The sequence below is a fragment of the Scyliorhinus torazame genome, chromosome 6 (assembly GCF_047496885.1).
Source record: "Scyliorhinus torazame isolate Kashiwa2021f chromosome 6, sScyTor2.1, whole genome shotgun sequence".
NCBI lineage: Eukaryota > Metazoa > Chordata > Chondrichthyes > Carcharhiniformes > Scyliorhinidae > Scyliorhinus > Scyliorhinus torazame.
Window position 1 is genome coordinate 258,791,729 of NC_092712.1, and position 22,936 is coordinate 258,814,664.

Sequence of the window (22,936 nt, forward strand, 5' to 3'; positions counted from 1 at the left end):
GGGGTGGTGACAGCGGAGCAGGTCTTATGGGCGGGGTGACCCCACACTGGATTGGGGCAGTGTCCAGGCACGGGCTGCCATTGCTGCAGCCTGCAAAGCAATTTTGCTGCGCACCTCACTGGCCACCCACCTTGGTCCCTGGTTCTGCAGAGTCCACCAGTGGTATGAGTGCTCCCACCCCAGGCCTCACCTCCCCCACTCCCCAGCTGGCTGCTACCTGCCGCCAGTACATCAGGCGACCCATCCAGGTTAATGCTCATTGTAGCCCCTGCAGGTGAGGCACCGGATGGGGCAGCGGAGCGCATCGCTGGCAAGGGCAGCACCAGCCAACGGTACCCCTTGCAGAAGGGACGGGCGCCAGAGGCCTTCACAGTTACGGCCAACGACAGGGCCAGGAATGCGGGATTGGGGTGGGAACATGGTCCGCAGTGCCAACTGGGAGTTGGGCACGGGGTTACACACCATGCTAACATCTCGGCCTTTCACCCCCTGCAGACAATGGATATTGGAATACAACCAGCAATGGTGGCTCATCCTTGTCGCCGCAGTCCTGGGGCATGGCCTGCGGTTGTACAAGCTGGAGCTTCCCGAGGAGAAAACTGCAGCAGCGGAACAGGAAGCAGCTGCTGAGGGTGGTTCAGTTAGTCAGATTTTTGATGGGCGATGAAGACCAGGGTTATGGTGGGCAGCCTGGAAAATGGAGTTTGGCCACAATCAGATCAGCCATGATGTAACTGAATGGCAGAGTAAATTCAATGACTACTCCGGCTATTTCTCAGGATTTTATGATTCTCACACAATCAGCCCTTTTGGTATTTAATCTCTCCTAACTTTAATTTCCAACCTATCACAGATCTCTTTCCCCAATTGTTCCCTGCCTTTGTATTTAGTTAAACCCTGTGACCTATCGATTAATTTCCAATCCTCATCGCAGAGTTACTTGAAGGTATGTAAAAGTTGACTGTCTAATGTATCTCTTTTTAATACCTTTCTTCATGGCCCAGTTCGCACTGAATTCAACTCTATGGAGTGTTTTATGACCTTTAATTCTTGAAGCCGAGTGTGAGAAAGGCATGATGGGTACCACTCCTTACCATAGCTTCCCATAAACATTTGTCATGAACCATAAAACGTTACATCAAACATTTCTATATCAAATGGGAGCAAGTTGTACTGAAGTAATTCCCTCTCCACCACAATCATAATTATAAGCCAGTATTTTAACATAACACTTTATTTGTACATTATCCAACTAGCTTATTTATTTAATAACCTATATGTGCCCACTGGGCCATCTATCACTTGTTCTTAAGTTTTGCTTTCACTTACTACTGACCTTTATTCTTCCATTCTGACATCTTTGTTGCAATCTCTATCGAACCAGTTTGTCATGCCGCACGAGATCTGACGCGATCTCGCGAGATATCACAATGTGAATCGCGTCCATTGTGGACGGGTTCACTTTTTGGCAAATCTGTATTCCCATGATCTACCTAAGATGAAAGTGTAAGATCTAATTCCCTCGCCTTCCCCACTGAATATCAAGCCATTGTTTCCAAGACTGTTACTGACCTCCATCACCTCTGGAGATTTTCCCTCCACAGCTTCCAACCTCATAGTCCCCAAGCCCGCCGACTTCTGCTACCTCCTTTCCAAATTTCACAAACAGGACTGGTAGACCCATCGTGTTAGCCTGTTCCTGCCAAACAAATTAATTTCTTACTATCTTGACTCCATCCTCTCCTATGTCCAGTCTCTTCTCACCGACATTCAGATTCCTCTGATGCCCTACATCTTATTAATTTCCAGTTCACTGACCACATTGGGAGCAGCGAATACAGTGGACAAAATTGAAGGAGGTGCAAAGGAAACACTGCTCTTGTCTTTATTGCAGTATAGTTAAGTAGGTACCAGTGAATAAATTATCGGAGACTTCAGCGACCAGTGGCCTCTAATAATATAGTCTAGTATTACAAGTTTCCTTTTGTTATTTTGAATGGTGGGTGTCAGCTGTGAGTTTTCTGAACCACAAGATTCGGGGTTCAAATCCCACTCCGAGGCAAAAGCACAAAAATCAAGGTTGCCACTCCAGTGGACCGCTAAGGGAGCACAGCACTGTTAAGAGGTGCCAACGCCAAGGCCTCATCTGCCTGTTCAGATCGATATCAAAGATCTGAGCACAGTAATAAGTCTTACAGCAGCAGGTTAAAGTCCAACAGGTGCGTTTCGAATCACTGACTTTCGGAGCGCAGCTCCTTCATCAGGTGAGTCAGTGATTCGAAACAAACCTGTTGGACTTTAACCTGTTGTAAGACTTCGTACTGTGCTCACCCCAGTCCAACACCCACATTAAAGATCTGACTGTTATTGTAGAAGAGCAAGGCTACCCTGTGTCTTGGCCAACATCTACTCATCAATCAACATCACCAAGCATTATCACATTGCTAACCGCATCTCTAACGTTGGGAGAATAATAATAGGAGCGTGGAAGCAGAAAAATTGATCATGTGATGTTCCTTCTGCTTTTATTTCAGATTTCCAGCATCCGCTGCATTTTTGTTTTCATGTAGAAGAAAATGAATAACACTGAGGAGCGGTATGTCTTCAACCTGCTTCGGCGACAGAAACTCGTGGGGAGCCAGAATGGCAGCAGGTACTCAACCCGCTCCCGTCTCTGTGAAGGACATCACTGTCCCTCGCACTGCGCGTCACTACGTTCCTCCCCCACCGCCACGCCCACCGGCGAGCGTCACCACTTCCCACCCCCAGCGTGCGTCACCACGTTCCTCCCCCCAGCGTGCGTCACCACGTTCCTCAGCCTATCACCACGTTCCTCCGCCTGCCTCCCGCCACCACGCTCCTCCCGGCACCGCCTTGCCCCCTGCGAGCGTCACGACGTTCCTCCGCCCACGGTGGCGTTTCCACCCTGCAAGCGTCACTACGTTCCTCAGCCTATCGCCATGATCCTCCGCCTACCGCCACGCCCCCATGCGAGCGTCACCACGCTCCTCCCCCATTGCCGTGCGCTCCGCCATGCCAGCGTCACACGTTCCCGCGCGCCTTGCCACGCTCTCTCCGCGAACGTCACCACGCTCATTGCCCCTCTTTCCCCCCCCCTCTGTTCCACGCCCATTCCCCTCGCGCACCGCCACGCCTCCGCCCAGGAACTTTCTGAGCGACATTACCCGCTCCGGTTTCCGGCAGCGGCCCTGAGGGTGAGTGTGGCCTGGCGATCCTGACTCTCTTGAGGCAGCAAAGTTGCCTGGAGCGTTAAAGCCGGTTTGTGTAGGCCGCAATATGTGACGTGTGAGGACAGTAACAGCCGGAGTGTGAAGAGAGGGCTCGCACTCCAGGCGGGACATCCAGCAGTTTAGTTCAGTGGCACATGTTCGCCCAATCTGGGATGTTATGGAGCAGGACTCCAATCACTGATTTCTTTTTGACCCTCCCAGTGACTCATCGTACTTTGTTGGATTTTCAGCAACCCCCCGACATTATTTATCTTGTTGCATCGCAGGCTGTAGCAACACTCGAGGTCTGGAGCCAAACGTTTCTCGCCAAACCTGAATTGAACGATGCGGACCAGATTACTGATGAGCAGGTGTTGCTGTTGATTAGAAGGATAGGGCAGTAATTGGAAGTTAGATATTTCTACGTAAATAGGTTGTAGCGAGGTAGTGACATTGTCAGATAGATAGATGCCAGTCTCTGTTTAGCAGGGGTTGTTTAGCACAGGGCTAAATCGCTGGCTTTGAAGCAGACCAAGGCAGGCCAGCAGCACGGTTCAATTCCCGTACCAGCCTCCCCGAACAGGCGCCGGAATGTGGCGACTAGGGGCTTTTCACAGTAACTTCATTTGAAGCCTACTTGTGACAATAAGCGATTTTCATTTCATTTCATTGCTGCACTAGGACACCCAGCTCTGATGCACATGTTTTCAGCACATTCCAATAGCTGGAATGTTGTCAGTGTGCTGAAGATATTTACAAACATTGTAGCCTAGTTTCTTTCAATGGTGGTGCTGTTTAATGTCAGTGGGAAATGGCCACTGCCTCTTTCTTGATGTGTCACTTTTGTGGTATGAATGTTATCCGCCACTTGTAAATTGAATCCTGGGCGTTACCGGTTGTAGGTTGGTATAGCCTGTTAATAGTTTATTTGGACCTTCTAAAAGCTCTCCGCAAAATTATCAATGCTAAAATCTATACAACTCCAGGTAACGTGTGAAACTGAATATGAAATTATAAGAATTGAAACATAGAATACTTGTGAGAAACATTGTTTTGGATTACAGTGAGTTGCCGAGTAGAATATTGCAGGCAGGTTATTGCTGAGACCCTTATGGATCTCAATAAACATAAGCAGCGAAGGGGCAGTGAGTAACAAAAGCAATACGCCTATAAGGACAGAGATCAGGGCAATTTTTAAAAAAAAGTCAAAGCTGAAGGCACTATATCTGCATGAAGCATTCACTACAAATTAGTGAATAGATAGCACAGAGCGATCAAATCTATTAATTTTTAAAAGTAATTATAATAAGGTGCCCCATGGTCAGCTCATGCAGAAAGTAAGGAGGCATGGCATAGAGGGAAATTTGGCCGATTGGACCAGTAACTGGCTATCACATAGAAGACAGAGGGTGGTGGTAGATGATAAATTTTCATCCTGGAGCCCAGTCACCAGCGGTGTACCACAGCAATCAGTGCTGGGTCCTCTGCTATTTGTGATTTTTATCAATGGCTTGGATGATGGAGTTGAAGGTTGGGTTAGTAAATTTGCTGATGACACCAAGATTGGTGGAGTAGTGGATAATGTGGAGGGCTGTTGTAGGCGGCAAAGAGACATTGATAGGATGCAGAGCTGGGCTGAAAAGTGGCAGATCGAGTTTAACCCTGATAAGTGTGAGGTGATTCATTTTGGTAGGACAAATTTGAATGCGGATTACAGGGTCAACTGCAGGGTTCTGAAGAATGTGGGGGAGCAGAGAGATCTCGGAGTTCATATCCATAGATCTCTGAAAGTTGCCACCCAAGTGGATAGAGCCGTGAAGAAAGCCTCTAGTTCTAGTGTGTTAGCATTTATTAACAGGGGGATTGAGTTTAAGAGCCGTGAGGTTATGCTGCAACTGTACAAGACATTGGTTAGACCACGTTTGGAGTATTGTGTGCAGTTCTGGTCACCTCATTATAGGAAGGATGTGGAAGCATTGGAAAGGGTGCAAAAGAGATTTACCAGGATGCTGCTGGATTGGAGGGTAGGTCTTATGAGGAAAGATTGAGGGCTTTTCTCATTGGAGCGAAGGAGGATGAGAGGTGACTTAATTGAGGTGTATAAGATGATGAGAGGGATCGATAGAGCGGACGTTCAGCGACTTTTTCCTCGGGTGGATGTAGCTGTTACAAGGGAGCATAACTAAGGGGCATAAGACAGATGTCAGAGGTAGGTTCTTTACTCGCCAACACTAAGGGCATTCAAATGGTCATATGGGCGATAAGGGAATAGTGTAGATGGGCTTTAGAGTGGTTTCACAGGTCGGCGCAACATCGAGGGCCAAAGGGCCTGCGCTGTAACGTTCTATAAGGTTCATGGTGGAAGATATAGGAGGGATGTCAGAGGTAGGTTCTTTACTCAGAGAGTGGTTGAGGCGTGGAACGCACTCCCAGCTATGATAGTGGAGTCGGACACTTTTGGAACTTTCAAGCAGTTATTGGATAAGCACATGGAGTGCACTAGAATGATTGGGAATAGGTTGATTTGATCTTGGTTTCAGACTAGTTCAGCACAACATCGTGGGCCGAAGGGCCTGTACTGTGCTGTAAAGTTCTATGTTCTATTATAGATGAGAAACAAAATATTCCAGAATACATGACTTCATGCTCATGGCAGCACAGTAGCATAGTGGTTAGCACAATTCCTTCACAGCTCCAGGGTCCCAGGTTCGATTCCCGGCTTGGGTCACTGTCTGTATGGGGTCTGCACGTTCTCCCCGTGTGTGTGTGGGTTTCCTCCGGGTGCTCCGGTTTTATTCCACAGTCCATGCTCTGGTTTTCTCCCACAGTCCAAAGATGTGCAGGTTAGGTGGATTGGCCATGCTATATTGCCCTGAATGTCCAAAATTGCCCTTAGTGTTGGATGGGGTTACTGGGTTATGGGGATGTGTGGGCTTGCGTAGGGTGCTCTTTCCAAGAGCAGGTGCAGACTCGATGGGCCGAATGTCCTCCTGCACTGTAAATTCTATGGTCTATTATCTTTTAGAAGAGATATGCAAAATGGAAAAGATGGAAGGGTATCCCTGATAAAGGATTGGACAAAGACAGTGGATGAAAGGATCAAACTAGAATTAGTTTGGTTAGAGGTAACTACCAGCAAGGGGCAGGAAACATTGATTGGCGTTGTTAACATAGGGGAGGCGATGGCGTAGTGCTATTGTCACTAGACTAGTAAATCAGAGACCCAGAGTGATGCTCTGGGGGTCCAGGTTCATATTCCACCTCTGCAGATGGTGATATTTGAATTCAGTAAAAACCTAGAATTAAAAGTTAACAATGACCATGAAACCATTGTCGAGCCTGCGACCCCCATGTCCCATGAACGAATTGAAAAAATAATCTACTCCTTGACATTCGTTGTAGTTTAGAGCAGAGAATAAATCGGGAAAATTAATAATGAGGGTAATACAATAATTAGGAGATCTGAAATTTACAGTGATAGCGTGGGAGTCAAGTTCATATAATGTATGGAAAGTTTCCTGAGTTAGAGTGTTGCGCTAACAAGAGAACAGTCTATTTTAGATTGGATCGGACAATGAGGAAGGGTTAATCAATAACCTTGTAGTAAAGGGGCCTCATCGGGAAGAGTGGCCATAATATGAGAGTTTGAAAGTGATTTAGTTGTCAGAAATTATGGTCTTAAATCTAACCTCTAGCAAACTAGATGTGAGTTTCAGTGAATTGGTAGGATGTTACATTAGAAGATATGGTGGACGAGCAATTGCTAACCATTTTTAAAAAATTATTACATAATTTGCAACAAACATACATCCTTTTAAAAATCCGACAAAGAGTGAGTGGTTCATAACACGGCTGACGAGGAATTATACAATATTAGATCTAAGAAAGAGGCTTACAATATTCCCAAAAGGGGTAGTGAGTCTGGGGATTTGGGAGGATTTTAGAATTCAGCATAGGAGAAGCAAAATATTGATACGGGAAGAGAACATGAGAGTAGATTAGCAAGAGACATTTAAGCAGAGTGTAAGCATTTCTAAAGGCTCTATAACCATAAAAGAGATGAGTAAGAATAAACTTTGATAGAGACAGTGACAGAATAAATTATATTAGGAAATATGGAAATCGCAGAGAGGTTAAAATAATACTTTGTATCTATCCTCAGGGTAGGAGGCACAAAAGAACATTCTGGAAAAAAGAAAGACCCAAAGGCCTAATGAGAATGAGAAACTTGAAGAAATAATACGAAAGAAAATAATGGGACTAAGTCTCAATAAATCTGGATCTGATGCTCTCTTGGGTCTTGCTGAGGTAGTGGATACAGTAGTTTAGATCTTCCAGAATTCTGTAGATTCTGCAATAGTTCCCAAGATTGTAATGTTCCAAACATTACCCTGCTAAAGGATGAAGGGAAAAAACATGGAATCATAGGCCCATCAGATTAACACCAGTTGTACGCAAAATGCTAAAATACATTATTAGGAACATAACACTGTATTTAGAAAATCATAATTAAGCAGAGTTAACATAGATTTAGGAAAGAGAATTGTTGAGGTTTTTGAGAATGTAACTAATGAGATGATTAAGGGAAATCAATGGATGTAGAGTATTTGGATTTTCAAAAGAAAGTAGATAATGTGCCACGGTTAATACACAAAATTAAGACTCATGGGATTGGAAGTAACATATTAGCATGGATTGAGGATTTCTTAGCGGATAGAAAACAAATTTGGAAGAAATGGGCGATCCTGGGGTTGGCATAGTGTAACTACTCAAGTGCAGTGAAGATCAGTACTTGGTCCCAGCTACCTACAATCTATAATAGCGACTTCAAGAAGGAAACTGAGTGTCATGCACTCAAGTTGGTTGACAACGCTTCCTAAGTTAGGTGTGATAATAGCAGTGAGCAGGATGATACGAGACTAGACAGATTGGGTGAGTGGCCAAGATTGCGGTTGGAATACAATATGGTGAAATGTGAGGTTATCCACTTGGGTCGGAAAAATACAAAAGCAAAATATTTTTGAATGGTGAGAAGCTGAGTAATGTTTGCATCGGTCCGGGGACCAGGATGTCCCTGCATACAAACCACAGGAAGTTAACATACAAGTGGAAGCAACTAGGACAGCAACTGATTAAGGGGAATTGATGGCTGTAGATTGGCTTTTGTTACAAAGGGAGTGGAGTATAAGGTTAAAGAAGTCTTTGGACAATTATATGGGACATTGACGAGGCAACACCTCGAGTGCAGTTTTGGTCTATAAAAGGACATATTTGCCCAAGAGAATTGTAACAAAGATTGGTTCCTGGGATGTGGAGATGTGGATATGAAGAGAGATTGAGCACACTAGGCCTATAATCCTTGGCGTTTGGAAGAAAGAGAGACAATGTAAATGAAACGGCAAAGTAAATGTTGAGAAAGTATTTCCCTGGGCAGGGGAATCCAAAACACGGGGTCGCAGTCTGACAATAAGGGGTTGGCTATTTAGGACTAAGATGAGCAATTTCTTCACTCAAAGGATTGTGAATCTTTGGAATTGTCTACTCTGAGCGTTGTGAATGCACAATCATGCAATATATTCAAGACAGAGGTACTAAGGGAATTAAAGGCATTGGAAATAGTGCAGGAAGTGGAATTAGAATCATTAGAAGAATTATAGAATCCCTACAGTGCCAAAGGGAGGCAATTTGGTTCATTGAGCCTGCACTGACTCTGAAAGAGCTCCCTACCTAAGCCCAATCCGCCACCCCTATCTCTGTCTAACCTGCACAACTTTGGACACTCGGGGACAATTTTTAGGTTGACCAATCCACATAACCTGCACATCTTTGGGCTTTGGAATTGAGGTAACTGTTGAATGCGGAACCGGCTTGAAGGGCTAAAAGGCTTACTCAAGCTTCTATTTATTAAGTTCTTATGAAGGATTTTGATTTGCTACGCAACTAATTGGTCTCCCGAGATGTGGCAATGTGTAGTCGAGATAAATTTGAATCATTTTCTTCAAGCCATGTTAGAGGGTGGTGTATAAAAGAACCAATGCTGGGGCTTGGAGATGTGGATGAAGTGAGAGAAGGTAAGTGAAGAGTTGAACACGAATGGAGGAGAGGCAAGAAGTGAAGAGGCGTGTCGATGGGAAAAAATCATTTAGAATTTACAGTGCAGAAGGAGGCCATTCCGCCCATCGAGTCTGCGCCGGGAAAGAGCACCCTACCTAATCCCACACCCCCACTATATCCCGTAATCCCACCCAACCCACCTTATTTTTGGACACTAAGCAATTTAGCATGGCCAATCCACCTAACCTGCACATTTTTAGATGGTGGGAGGAAACCGGAGCACCCGGAGGAAACCCACGCCGACACAGGGAGAAAGTGCGAACTCCGCACAGACAGTGACCCAAGCCGGGTATCGAACCTGGGACCCTGGAGCTGTGAAGCAACTGTGCTATCCACTGTGCTACCGTGCCACCCTTAAAGAGGAAGAGGTAGGTCAGTTCTAAAGAAGAGGAATTCAGGTCAGTTTGGAATAAGACAGGGTTTGAGTAACCAGCCACTGGTACCAAAAACACAGTTGGCCGGGAGGATTTGTAAAATACAGTCAGACAGACAATTACCATAAAAAGAAAATGAAACTGAATATGTGTAACCTGTGAATGGAGAATTGCAGCCCATAAGACTTTGTTGTTGAGTGGGGGACAAATTGGCAGGTTGTGGAGGTTTGGAAACAAAAATGCAACCAGCAGTGAATGAATAGGTATTTGAGCTGGGGGAGGTTGGTAATTGCTGCACAGTGGTCGGGGGATTGGGCAGCTAATGGTTTTGTTTTTCAGTTTGCTTTGGGATGGGAATTCTACCGGTGCTCCAAGAAACCTCGATACCAACTAGTTGGATTTGCTCATTTCTAGCCATTATTCTGCAGAAATTTTTGGAGATGCATTTCTGGCACCAACTCTCTATTTCTGCTCTGTGGGGAGTGAGGAGGAGACCAAAATCTTTCTCCAGGGGAGTGGGTGTGGTGGCAGGCAGTTGACTGACATAAGTACTTGATTACTGTGGTGGGTGAATGCTGAATACTTGCTCAGTGTGGATCATAGAATTTACAGTGCAGAAGGAGGCCATTTGGCCCATCGAGTCTGCACCGGCTCTTGGAAAGAGCACCCTACTTAAGCCCACACCTCCGCCATATCCCTGTAACCCAGCAACCCCATCTAACCGAAGTGCAATTTATCATGGCCAATCCACCTAACCTGCACATCTGGACTGTGGGAGGAAAGCACCTGGAAGCAACCCATGCAGACACGGGGAGAATGTGCAGACTCAACACAGACAGTGACCCAAGCGGGAATCGAACCAGGGACCCTGGAGCTGTGAAGCCATAGTGCTAACCACCATGCTACTGTGTGATGGTGGAGGTAGTGAGATTTGGGGTCTATTCTTGATCAGTAAAGAGGAATCTTAATGCTTTATTGTGCATGGGAGTTGTTGCAGGGATTTCTAGTTTTGCAAACTCCACCGTTGGCTTGGAGCTTACAACCCAGTGAAAACACCAATTGATTCAACAGCAGCATTAAGTTGCCCTGTTATATCTATTTATAATCATCTAATGAATGAAATACTTCATTCTACACCTGATGATGAGTAGCTCTTGTTGAATGATGTTTACTGTGGCCCCTTCTGCTGTTTCCAGGATCGTGCCAAAATTCTCTCTCCTATTTATAATGATCTGGCGTGTGTTATTCCTGAAGGCCCCATCAAGTTGAACTGCCAGTTGAAATTGGTTGTTGAAGTGATTGTGAAACATTCAGGGAGGGATAATGTGAAGGCTTGCTGGTTTTGTTTTTTGGGTCACGCGCTTGCTGAGAGAGTAGAATCTGTTAGTTTGTATGAGTTACTTCCTCAATACCTGTTTTACAAAGGTGTCTATTGTGCTCCAATAAATAAACTGGTGTACTGCTACCCAGTGGCAAATGTAAAGTAGTGCACTGAGTTCAGATAAACAGCACAACAGCAGCCACATTAGTCACTACAGCTTTACAGTGGGTACTGCCTAACTGTAATCAACATGTTATGTAACAGCACCATCTACAAGACAGCATGCTTTTATGAAGGATAAAATCGTATTCGATTAATTTGCTGGAGTTCTTTGAAGATGTAACCATCAAAGTGGATAATGTGGGTCCTATAGATGTAATTTATCTGAACTTCCAGACGGCATTTGATAAGATGCTCTATAGAAGGTTAATACACAAGGTAAGATCCCACGGGGTTAGGGGTAATTTATTAACTTGGATGGAGAATTGACTAACCAACAGAAGTGGGGATAAATGGGTCTTTTTCTGGTTGGCAAGCTGTAACAAGTGGTGTGCCACTAGGGTTCGGTCCTCGGTGCCCCAACTATTTACAATTTATATTAATAACTTGGATACAGGGAGAGAAGGTACTATAGCCAGATTTACAGATGACACTAAAATAGGTGGGAAAGCAAGTTGCAATGAGGAAATAAGAAATTTACAAATGGATAGGTTAGATGAGTGGGCCAAAATTTGGCAAATGGAATTTAACATGGATAAGTGAGGTTATCCATTTTGGTTGGAGGAATAAAAAGGCAACTTGTTATCTAAATGGAGAGGAACTTCAAGATGCTTACCCGGCGCAGAAGGATTTGGGTGTCCTTGTGCACGAATCACAAAATTAGTATGCAGGTGCAGCAGGTAATAAGGAAGGCAAATGGAATTTTGGCATTCATTGCTCAAGGAATGAGTATAAAAGTAGGGAGGTACTGGTGCAACTGGGCATTGGCGAGACCATATCTGGAGGACTGCATCCTTGTGGAAGGATGTAAATGCATTGGAATTGGTTCAGAGAAGGTTCACTAGATTGATTACAGGGATGAAGGGGTTGTCTTGTGAAGAGAGATTGTAATGTAGCCTATACTTGCTGGAGTTTAGAAGAATGAAAGGAGATCTAATTGAGGTATACAAGATAACAGGGTAGACATGTTTCCCCTTGAATCAAAGTGCAGTGGATGCAGGAGTACCAAATAAATTTGAGGAGGTGATGGATAGGTTTACAATTAGTAAAGGGATGAAGCGTTATGGGGAGCAGACAGAAAGGTGGAGGTGAGGTCGAGATGAGATCAACCTTGATCATATTGAATGGCAGAGCAGACTTGAGGGGCTGAATTGTCTATTCCTCCTAGTTCTATAATAATAACCTTTATCAGTGTTACTAGTAGGCTTACATGGAGTTACTGTGAAAATCCCCGAGTTGCCATACTACGGTGCCTGTGCTGCATTGCCGCCCATTATGTTCCAAGTACCGTTCCTTTAGAATCTTGAAACTACTCACTGCTTTTCATGCATAAATAAATTAGGGAGACTTGAGTGAATTGTTGCTCAGCACCAGCATATTTTACATTAATTACAATTATTTTTAATTGTAGGACTAATCTTTATACTGAAAATATAGCTTGTGTTGTAGTGGATCTGTGGAAATTTGATTCCATGGCACAGTAGTGTGGGGGATCTGGGGAGCTTCAGAAGCAAGAAGATTGTGAACCACTGCACTACAATGGAAAATTTCCAATTTTAGACTTGTTTATTTTCTCCTCGTGTCCTCCAGTCTTGATTCAAAATTAAATAGCCAGCTCCCACATTTTTCTTTATTGAAAATAGGTTGAATTTTATAAGTTTTACTTCATAATTTGGAACATTAATCTCAGGTTGGTGCACCAATGTGCTACTGAAGGTCAGTTGCCTAAATTGCAGACAACATTTAAAGAGTGATAACCGTTTCACGATTAAGATAAGTTGTTTTGACATAATCACATTTGCACTTAACAATGTGAAATAAAGAAAATCTTTTTTTTCCTAAACAGGGCCCTATGCCATTACTTAACTAAAAAATGGGGAGAAGGAGTCAGGCCTATTTCAGTAGTTATAGAGCAGCTTAAGATAATTAAAACAATTGGTTTATGGTTTCACCACAGCTTTGGTTCTAACTTTCCCTTCCATTCTAGTAGCTGACTGGTGGGCCTCTACTTGGCAATTGTCAGGGTGGCAAGTTTGAAATTACACCAACACTGTTTGGGTAATTAATTCATGCTGCAACACATGCAGATTGGAGTGGCTCTTCAGATGGGATTCAGCAGCCCTGAATGGAAGAAAATAAGAATAAGGCACTGAAGAATTCCATGTTTAGAGCACAAAAGCAAGGACATTATGATGAACATTTTTAAAAATACTGGCTTTACCTCAACTGATGTTGTTGTGTCCAATTCTGTTCATCCCTCTTAAGGAAAGATGTGAAGGCTTGGGTGCAGAAAAGGTTTATAGGAATGAGGGTCTTCAATTACGAGGGTAGATTGGGGGAGTTCAGGTTACTGTCCTCCGAGAAAAAAGATTGAGCGGAGATTTAGATAGAGGTATTCAAATTCTATTTTTTTATAAATTTAGAATACCCAATTCATTTTTTCCAATTAAGTGGCAATTTAATGTGGCCAATCCACCTACCCTGCACATCTTTTGGGTTGTGGGGGCGAAACCCACGCAAACACTGGGAGAATGTGCAAACTCCACACGGACAGTGACCCAGAGCCGGGATCAAACCTGGGACTTCGGCACCGTGAGGCTGCAGGGCTAACCCACTGCACCACCGTGCTGCCCTGAGGTATTCAAATTCTTGAGGAGTCAAGACAAAGGGGATAGAGAGAAACTTTCCCACTTGGTGAGGTGGTCAAGAACCAGAAGACACAAATTTAAGGTGAATGGCAAAAGAAGCAAAGGTGACGCAAGAAAGGATTTATTAACGCAGTTAGCATCTGGAAGAGCTGCTTGAGATGGTGATGGAGGCAGATTGAATTGTAGTTTTCAAGAGGACTTTGGATGAGCACCTGAAGATATATTTGCAGGGTTATGGGGAAAGAGTGGGAAGTGGGATAAGGTTAATTGTTCTGAGCAAGCACATAAGTCATAATAGAATCCCTACAGTGTAGAAGGAAGCCATTCAGCCCATCAAGTCTGCACTGACCTCTGAAGGAACACCCGACCTAGGCCCACATCTCCACCCTATCCATGTAACCCAACTAACATTTTTGGACACTAAGGGGCAATTTAGCATGGCCAGTTGAGCTAACCTGCACATCATTGGACTGTGGGAGGAAACCAAAGGACTCAGAGGAAATCCACGCAGACGCAGAGAATGTCTGCAAATTCCACTCAAGACAGTTACAGTATTTCTGGAAGGCTGTAACACCAATTCTTCAACTGTGCTCCTTTCAATATGGTTATCTGCTGGGAATACAAAACTGATGAATTTATTCAGCTTTTGATCTATTTCTAGCTATTAAAAACTCAAATTAAATACAAAAGTGTAAATAACAGCAAAGAATTAATGTACAATTTTATTACAAGAACACGGGGCTGGATTCCCGTCGGCGGGATGCTCTGTTTTGCCGGCAGCCCAGGGTTTCCTGACAACGTGGGGCTGCCCCACAATGGGAAACCCCATTGACCAGCTAGCGTAATGGAGCATTCCGCCAGCGGGGTGAAACACAAATGTGGCTTGGCGGGGCGGAGAATCCAGCCCATGGTTCATCCAGAAGATGGGAATGAATTATGTGTGTCCAGGAGAATTTGGATCCTAAGAGATTACATAAAATAAAATCTCCCTTAAATTAACAAGCACATGTCAGGTTGGATTAAAAACATGTTTCGTAATGGGCTCCTTATGCAGAACAATAATGGGGGTGGCAACAAATAATTAAATAAGGGGACAGCAAAACATTATTGTTTAGGTGGGTGGGTGCGATCCCGAGTTTGAAGACAAAAAAATTATAAGGAACATTATGTACATAATTCAGTGTTTATTTTTTTGCATCAATATAATAATTAAACATAATTTAGCAAACCCACGACAATGATTCAGCAAACAGGAACAATAACTTGTATTTATACAGGCCTTTAACGTAGGAATATGGTCAAAAGGTGCTTTACTGAAGTATAATCAGAAAATAAAACTCGCCAAAGAAGGTGACTAAAAACCTGGTCAAATCATCATACATATGACAGTTTATGAAACAGATTCTACAGTAAAAGCTTAAAATGAATGGTAGTTCTGAACTGCAGTCTTGAAAGTGTTAACTTGGAATTTGATGTACAAACAATACCCAAAATAGGGTGCTCAGTTGGAAAAGCAACTGCTGACAGCAGTCCATTTGAGTGTGAAGGGCAAACAGAACTATTAGTGAAACAAGGAGAGTTCAATAAAGAACAGTATAACATTTTTAATTAACTGCGGACTGAGATAAGTCTGTATTCTTAATTGATTGGGATTTCTAATGATTTGAAATGAGCAACTTTGAGAAATTAAAGCTGAGTATGTGAAATTAGTCAGTGCAGCAATCAACACTTAACTGCCTGAGCTTCTGATTAATTGAGATCACACGGGATTCATATTGTCCCATTTTCAAATTAGATATTGTGTGGACGTTGTTGCCCTAGATAATCAAGGCAAATCACTGCCGTTGGTACTGGTAGGAGCAGGCTCAATTGTAATAGAAACAAATGAAAGCTGCCTGTATATGGTGTGAGCTCCACTGGCAGGCAGCGCGGTGGCACAGTGTTTAGCACTGTTGCTTCACGGCATCGGGGTCCCTGGTTCAATTCCCGACTTGGGCTGTTGTCTGTGCGGAGTCTGCATGTTCTCCCTGTGTCTGCGTGGGTTTCCTCCGGGTGCTCCGGTTTCCTCCCTCAAGTCCCGAAAGACGTGCTGTTAGGTAATTTGGACATTCTGAATTCTGCCTGTGTACCCGAACAGATGGCGGAATGTGGCAACTGGGGGCTTTTCACAGTAACTTCATTACAGTGTTAATGTAAGCCTACTTGTGACAATAAAGATTATTCAGATCTTGACATTTATTTATGAGTTGCAACTAGCTGCATATGAGCCACGCATTGGGAGGCTAGAACCAGCACCAATTCAGTTGGGAATATCACTCATTCAGGTGATCACATTCTATAACTATGAGTGAACCAAATAGGCTGTTATTTGTTGGTGTCCCTAGGAAAAGTCTGAACATTGAATAACATTGGTTTTCCATAGATGCTATCCGACCTAGAATACAGACAAACTTTTCTGTTTTACTTGTCATATTTAAAGCATCTGAAATCACTTGATTTCTGACATTTCATGCTATTGTAACTGGCCCAGTCAGTCTGCAATCACATGCAATGTCAGGAGACCAACCTGTCCTCTCTACTGTTTAAACTTGATGCCTGGGGAAAGAAATCTAAAGAACTTATCAGGTCAGCAAATAGTAAATGGGGAAAAGAGTGGACCCTTAGAATTCATAAGTGATATAATTGGAGCTGATAATACAAGAACACAAGAAATATGAACAGGAGTAGATCACACGGCCCATCAAGCTTGCACTGCCATTTAATGCGATCGTGGCTGATCTTGGGCTTAAACTTCATTTACCCACCCACTCCTCATATCCCTTAATTCCCTGGGACCAAACATCTATCCTAGCCTTGGATATATTCAACGATGGAGTATCCACAACCCTATGGGGCACAGAATTCCAAAGATTCACAACCCTTTGAATGAAAAAATTAGTGGCCTAGAACCAGTACAATTTTCCTATTGGTGCCTTGTGTGGACTTTATTCAGTCAAATAGATATTTGATAGATAAACCAGAACATATTACTATCATTTAGAATGTAATCTGTTTATATTTGAACATTAAATAGAAATATATAACTTCTGACTATGCAAATATGTCAACATTATGGAACTGTGCTAGGCACATTTTGTACAGTTTTAGATGACTCCTGTTTAATAAGACATTGGTGTATTGCAGAGGATTCATAACGTGACAGGAGCAAGAGGTGTACAATATGAGGAGAGGTATGAAATCAAGCTTACTTACATTGACGATGAAAAGAAAGCTGGAGGACAAAGAGACTTGTATAACATGATCTATATAGGTTATCTGGCTGACGGGGAGTATAGAACTAGTTCAAAATCTACCAGCCCTAAATGAGACTCGAGGTCAGAAAATGTGCTCCATTAACTCTCGCATACATGCGACATACACTTTCAGCTTGATCAAAAACTCAATTGTTGATTATCGCCTGAAGACAAATTGAGCTGGGTAAATGGCTAAAAATGGGATTAAAGATTAGAAGGAAAATATAGTTTGAATAATCCTTGAGGCTGGCTAATTCATGCCGGGTTAGTTTGGGTTAGGAAGATTGTTTTGAGCATGGAACCTGTTTTGGGGTTAATGGAAGGATAATATAGATACTTCAGATATTTTCAGGATTACCTTTGAGGCCACGGAATTGTGTTCAGAATGTTTCATTTTTGAGATTGGGGATATAGCTCAAAATTAAGAGTTGATAATGAAAGGAATGGGCTGTGGTAGTGGCCAGAATGAATGGGAAGAATTGATGAAAGTATGTAGGTACAGTGCTGCCCACATATGTTTTACATAATGACAAAGCAAGAATCTTCATAAGTACCGGCAGTCCAGGAAGCACTGTTCCAAGAAAATGAGACAAGGAGATCTATATCACTGTCTTTGTTGTGAGGTTGTTGTGTAGGTGAGATTCAGAGAGTAATTCTCTGTGCTGCTTTGTATTATTACAGTGCATGCTTCCATATGTATGAGTCCAAGTGGTAACCTAACCTTTGGCGCCTTATAGTTGTTGTTCTGCTGTTCCACCCTGTTTCGACTCTTCTGCACAAATCCTCACCCTTCGTTACCTCCAGACTTGATTGTTCTAACATACTCCTGGCCAGCCTCCCGATTTCTACACTCTGTAAATGTGAGGCCATCCAAAACCTTGCTACCCATAACCTAAGCCGCACCAATCACCCCTGCTTGTTGACCAACTCTGGCTCCTGCTTATGCAATACCCTAATTTGAAAATTCCCATTCTTGTTTTCAATAATCTGGCCCCTCCCTATTTTTGTAATCTCCTCCAGCTCAACAATCCTCTTCATCCCTGACTTCAATTGCTCCACGATTGGTAGTAGATATGCTCTCAGTTGCCTTGGTCCTACACTCTGGAATTCCCTCTATACACCTCGCTTTTCTCCTTTAAGAAATTCTTTCAAGCATAATTCCTTGATTAGTCTTTTAGGTCATTTGCCCTAACACCTTTTATGTGGTTCACGGAATCCCCACAGTGCAGAAGGGGGTCATTCGGCCCATCAAATCTGTATCGACCCTTTGAAAGAATAGTCCACCCATGCCCACTCCCCCCTATCCCCATATGCTAACCTGGACACTAATCGGTAATTTAGCATGGCCAATCCACCTAACCTGCACACCTTTGCACTGTGGGAAACCGGAGCACCGGAGGAAACCCATGCAGACATGAGGAGAACATGCAAACTCCATACAGACAGTGACCCAAGGCCGGAATTGAACCCAGGTCCCTGGCGCTATGAGGCAACAGTGCCACTGTGCCACCATGCCGTCCCATGTTCAGTATCATGTTTTGTTTTATAATGCTCCTGTGAAGTGCCTTGGGACCTTTTATTATATTACAGCACTATATTAATACAAGTTATTTTTGTTGTTGCTTGACTCCATGGCTGCCAGGTCTTCTCTAGCATTTTTGAGGGAAGTTTTAAAATATTATTTCACAGAATGTGGGTGTCACAGGCAAGGCGAGCAATTATTGCCCAACCTTAACTGCCCTTGGGAAGATGGCAGTGGGCTGCTGCAGAACATGTGATGTAGGTTCACCTACAATGCAGTTAGAAAGGAGTTCCAGGATTTTGACCCAGCAACAGTGAAGGAGGAGGGGTATAAAGTCAAGTAAGTATTATGATGCACTTTTGAGAGTGGCATAGCTATTTCCAGAGGGATGCTGAGGTTTTATGTGGCTGACAGCTTTTCAAGTGGCTCAGGTTCTGTTCTTGGTACTGAGCAGGGATCATTGGGAATGCCAGTACGAAGGTGGTCAATGTGAGGTTTCAGTTTCAGCCTATTTAACTGATAAGCTGGGAAAATATTTGTGCTTAGCTTTGTGGCTTCAGGCCTGCAGAGAAACAGACAAAGTTAAAAGTTGTACATTGATATGTTCTTTGATTTCAAAATCGATGTGGCGCAGTAATGTATGATAATGTTGCTGGGTGACGTGCCAGGACTAATGATCCAGAGACATGAGTCCAAATCCCAAAATGATAGCTGGAGAATTTAAATTCTGTTTGAATAATTTGGAAATAAAAAGGAAGTATTAGTGATGGTGGCTGTAAAACTACTAAATTGTCGTAAAAAACAATTCTGATTCTGCACTGTCATGATAGGGAAGGAAACCTGCCATCTTTGACTGGTCTAGCCAGTATATAACTGCTGGCCCACAGCAATGTTTAACTGCCCTCTGAAATAGTCTAACAAGCTAGTTGGTTGTATCACATGCCAATGGAAAAAAAAGTCAGATAAGAATAAAACCAGACAGTCCACACAGCATCGAGCTAGACATTGAACACAACAAAGGCACACCAATGCCAATCTACCCTGAGATGTCCTCCTCACTAACCTGTCCAGCAACAGCCTGACATAGTCATACTCTCAGGATTGTACCTTTCAGCCACCATCCTCCATCACTATCCCTGGCTATGCATTGCCCAACCGACAGGACAGACCCACCAGAGGTGGCAGTACTGTGGGGGAAAACAGACAGAAGGGAGTGGTCCTGAAATTCTTCAACATTGACTCTACTCTCCATGAGGCCTCATGGCATTAGGCCAAACATGGGCAAGGAAACCTCCGGCTGCTTACAACCAACTGCTCTGCCTCAGCTAATGAGTCAGTACACCTCCATGTTAAATACTGCTTGGAATAAGCACTATGAGAGTAGTAAGGGCACCGATGTACTCTAAGTAGGAAACTTCAGTGTCCCTCTATGGCTCAGCAGCATCATTACTGACCGAGCTGGCCGAGTCCTAAAAGACATAGCTACCGGCCTTGGCCTGTGGCAAGTGACAGGAGAACCTACAAGTAAAAGTCTACTTTACCTCGTCTTCACCAGTCTATCCAAGGCAGTGACAACTCGTCCACACTGAGAATATTGTCCTACATGTATGACACTATGCTTTACTAAATGGGATCAGTTCTGATCTAGCAGTTCAAAACTGTACATCCATGAGGTGCTTTTGGCCTTCAGCAACAGCAGAATTGTATTCATCTAGTTTTTAAGCATTGGGCCTAACATATTCCTGACTCTAGCTATTAACCCTGGCTTAATGAAGAGTGTAGAAAAGCATGCCAGGAGCAGCAGCAGGCATACCTAAAAATAAACCGCCAACCTGGTGAAGCTAAACAGCAGAAACAGCTTGCGACACGACAGAGCTAAGTAATCCCAGAACCAGCAGATCAGACCGAAGCTCTGCAGTTCTGCCATATTGAGTCATGAATTGTGGTTGCAATTAAACAACTAACTGGAGGAGGATGCTCCAAAAATATGCCCACCTTCAGTGATGACAGAGCCCAGCATGAGAGATCATACTGAAGCATTTGCAAACACATTCAGCCAAAAGTGCTGCGCCACTGATCGGTCTCTGCCTTCTCCTGAGACCCCCACCATCACAAATGCCAGACTTCAACCAATTTGACTCACTCCGTGTGTTATCAAGGACTGGCTCCGGGAGCAAAGGCTAGGGCCTGACAATATCCAGGCTCTTAGTGGTGGATACCCCGCTCCAGAATTAATCATGACTCTAGCCAAGCTGACCCAGTGCAGTTACATCGTTGGCACCCAACTGACAATGTGGAAAATTGCCCAGCTATGTATCTCTTGTCCACCAAAAGCATAAGTCCAACCTGGCTAATTACTTTCCCATCAGCCTTTTCTTAATCCTAAGTAAAAGAAAAATAACTTCTAGTGACTAACTTAAAGGAATCAGACAACAAAGTTTTAAGACTTTTAACAAACTGAAATCAACATCAACAAACATTACTCCGACAACTAATACTGTAAACTATAGAAAGATAACCATTACTAATGACTTAACACAACGACTAATCTCTCGCTATATAATACATTTCAGTGCACTCTGCACAGAATTGCAATTTCTGCAGGAAATTGTCCACAACCACTCCTCTTTCAATGGGTTGAATTCTCCCAATTTTGCTGAGTTGTAAGAACCCTTGGCCGCCTAAGGTCCTTTCCCTCGGTTTCCTGAGATTTCCCAAATCTGGTGATTCCTTCCCCTGGCAAATCTTCCAGTCTCCTTAAATTGCTGCAGGTTCCTTCTCTTTGACCTGCTGGCAGGTTTTCCCAAGTGTTCTAGCTGGAAACCAACAGATAAATGAGCCTCTTCCCTCTGCAGACCGCAGCAGTTGTGTTGTTGCTGTTCCCCTGTGTCTGACCCTCTTCCCAGGATTTTTTTATTCAGACTGCCTGGGAGTCTGAAAGTCTACACAAAAGCAAGAACAGCTGCCTCAGAGTCTGTAAGTCTCCCCATAGCAGAACAGCTGCCTCTGTTTTGCGGTCAGGTGTGAAATAAGTTTCAATAGCATTTGACCTGGGCCTCTGGTCCCCATGGTAACCATGTCATGCAGACAGGTTGTCAGGCAGAATTTGTCAGGCTGACATTGCTCCTTTTGCCTTGCATGAAAAAGACAGCCCAAGCCATAATAATCTTGTAAAATCTCACATTCGTAACATTATCCATCAACAACCTGCTCATGGGAACACAGTTTGGGTTCTGGGCATTACTCTGCTCCAGCCCTCATTACAGCCTTGGTCCAAACACAAGAGAAAAGATTTGAATCAAGAAGTAAGATTAGAGTCATTGCCCTTGACATCATGACAGCATTAGACCTTGTGTGGCATCAAAGAATGCGTGTTAAATTTTGTCGTAGAAATTTGGTGGGTGGTAGGGAGACTGGTTAGGATCATACCTAGAACAAAGAAAGATGGTGGGGGTTGTTAGAGTCCAATCACTTTAGCCCTAAGACATAGCTGCAGGAGTTCCTCAGGATAGCATCCTATGCCCAACAAGTTTTAGCTGCTTCTTCAATGACCTTCCCTCTATCATAAGGTCAGAATTGGGTATTTCTGCTGTGGATTTCACAGTGCTCTGTTTTCTTGCTTTCCTCAGATAACAAAGCAGTCCATGTCTGCAAAGAACAAGATTTGGGCAACATTAAGGATTGGCATGATGAGTGTGAGCAGCATTTGTGCCACACAAATGCCAGGCAATGACTATCTCCAACAGGAGAGTCTAACCAGCTCCCCATGACATTCAATGGTATTGCTGATGCTGAATTGCCCAGCATCAACATCCTAGAGGTCACCATTGATCAGAAACATGACGCAAAAATACTTTGATTGCAAGAACAGGTCGCAGGCTGGGTTAGGAGTAACTTACCTCTTCACCAGCTTCCTCTCCCCCCTTCCCCCAACTCTAACCTGTCCACCATCTACAAAGCACAAGTCAGGAACTTGATGGAAAACTGTCCATATACCTGATTGTAGCACCGACGCATTTTGAAGCTTGACTGCACTCAGGACAAAGTAGCCTGCATTATTGGCACACCGTCTGCCACATTACACATTTACTCTCTCCACCACCAATGCATTATGTACCATCTGCAAGATGCATTGCAGCAACTCACCAAATCTTAAATAGTATCCTCCAACACAGAGGTCTCTATCAGCTCGAAGGATAAGGGCAGCAGATACAT

The 22,936-nt window shown here is 43.7% G+C and overlaps 1 protein-coding gene across 8 annotated transcripts in view; it reads left to right on the forward strand.

Annotated features, from left to right (window-relative positions):
* The first annotated feature begins 2,561 nt into the window (after positions 1-2,561).
* Positions 2,562-22,936, forward strand: part of c6h18orf21 (chromosome 6 C18orf21 homolog) — a 92,009-nt gene continuing 71,634 nt past the window's right edge. The window contains exons 1-3 of one of the 8 annotated variants that reach the window (XM_072509595.1): positions 3,091-3,215; positions 7,393-7,538; positions 17,090-17,136. In XM_072509595.1, coding sequence (XP_072365696.1) covers positions 7,485-7,538; positions 17,090-17,136 — 101 coding nt within the window. In that variant the 5' untranslated portion in view covers positions 3,091-3,215; positions 7,393-7,484. Of the gene's footprint in view, positions 2,654-3,078; positions 3,216-3,306; positions 3,536-3,560; positions 3,602-7,392; positions 7,539-11,365; positions 11,478-17,089; positions 17,137-18,888; positions 19,061-22,936 lie in introns of those variants that run through there. The other 7 variants (XM_072509599.1, XM_072509597.1, XM_072509600.1 and 4 more) reach the window with 7 other exon arrangements.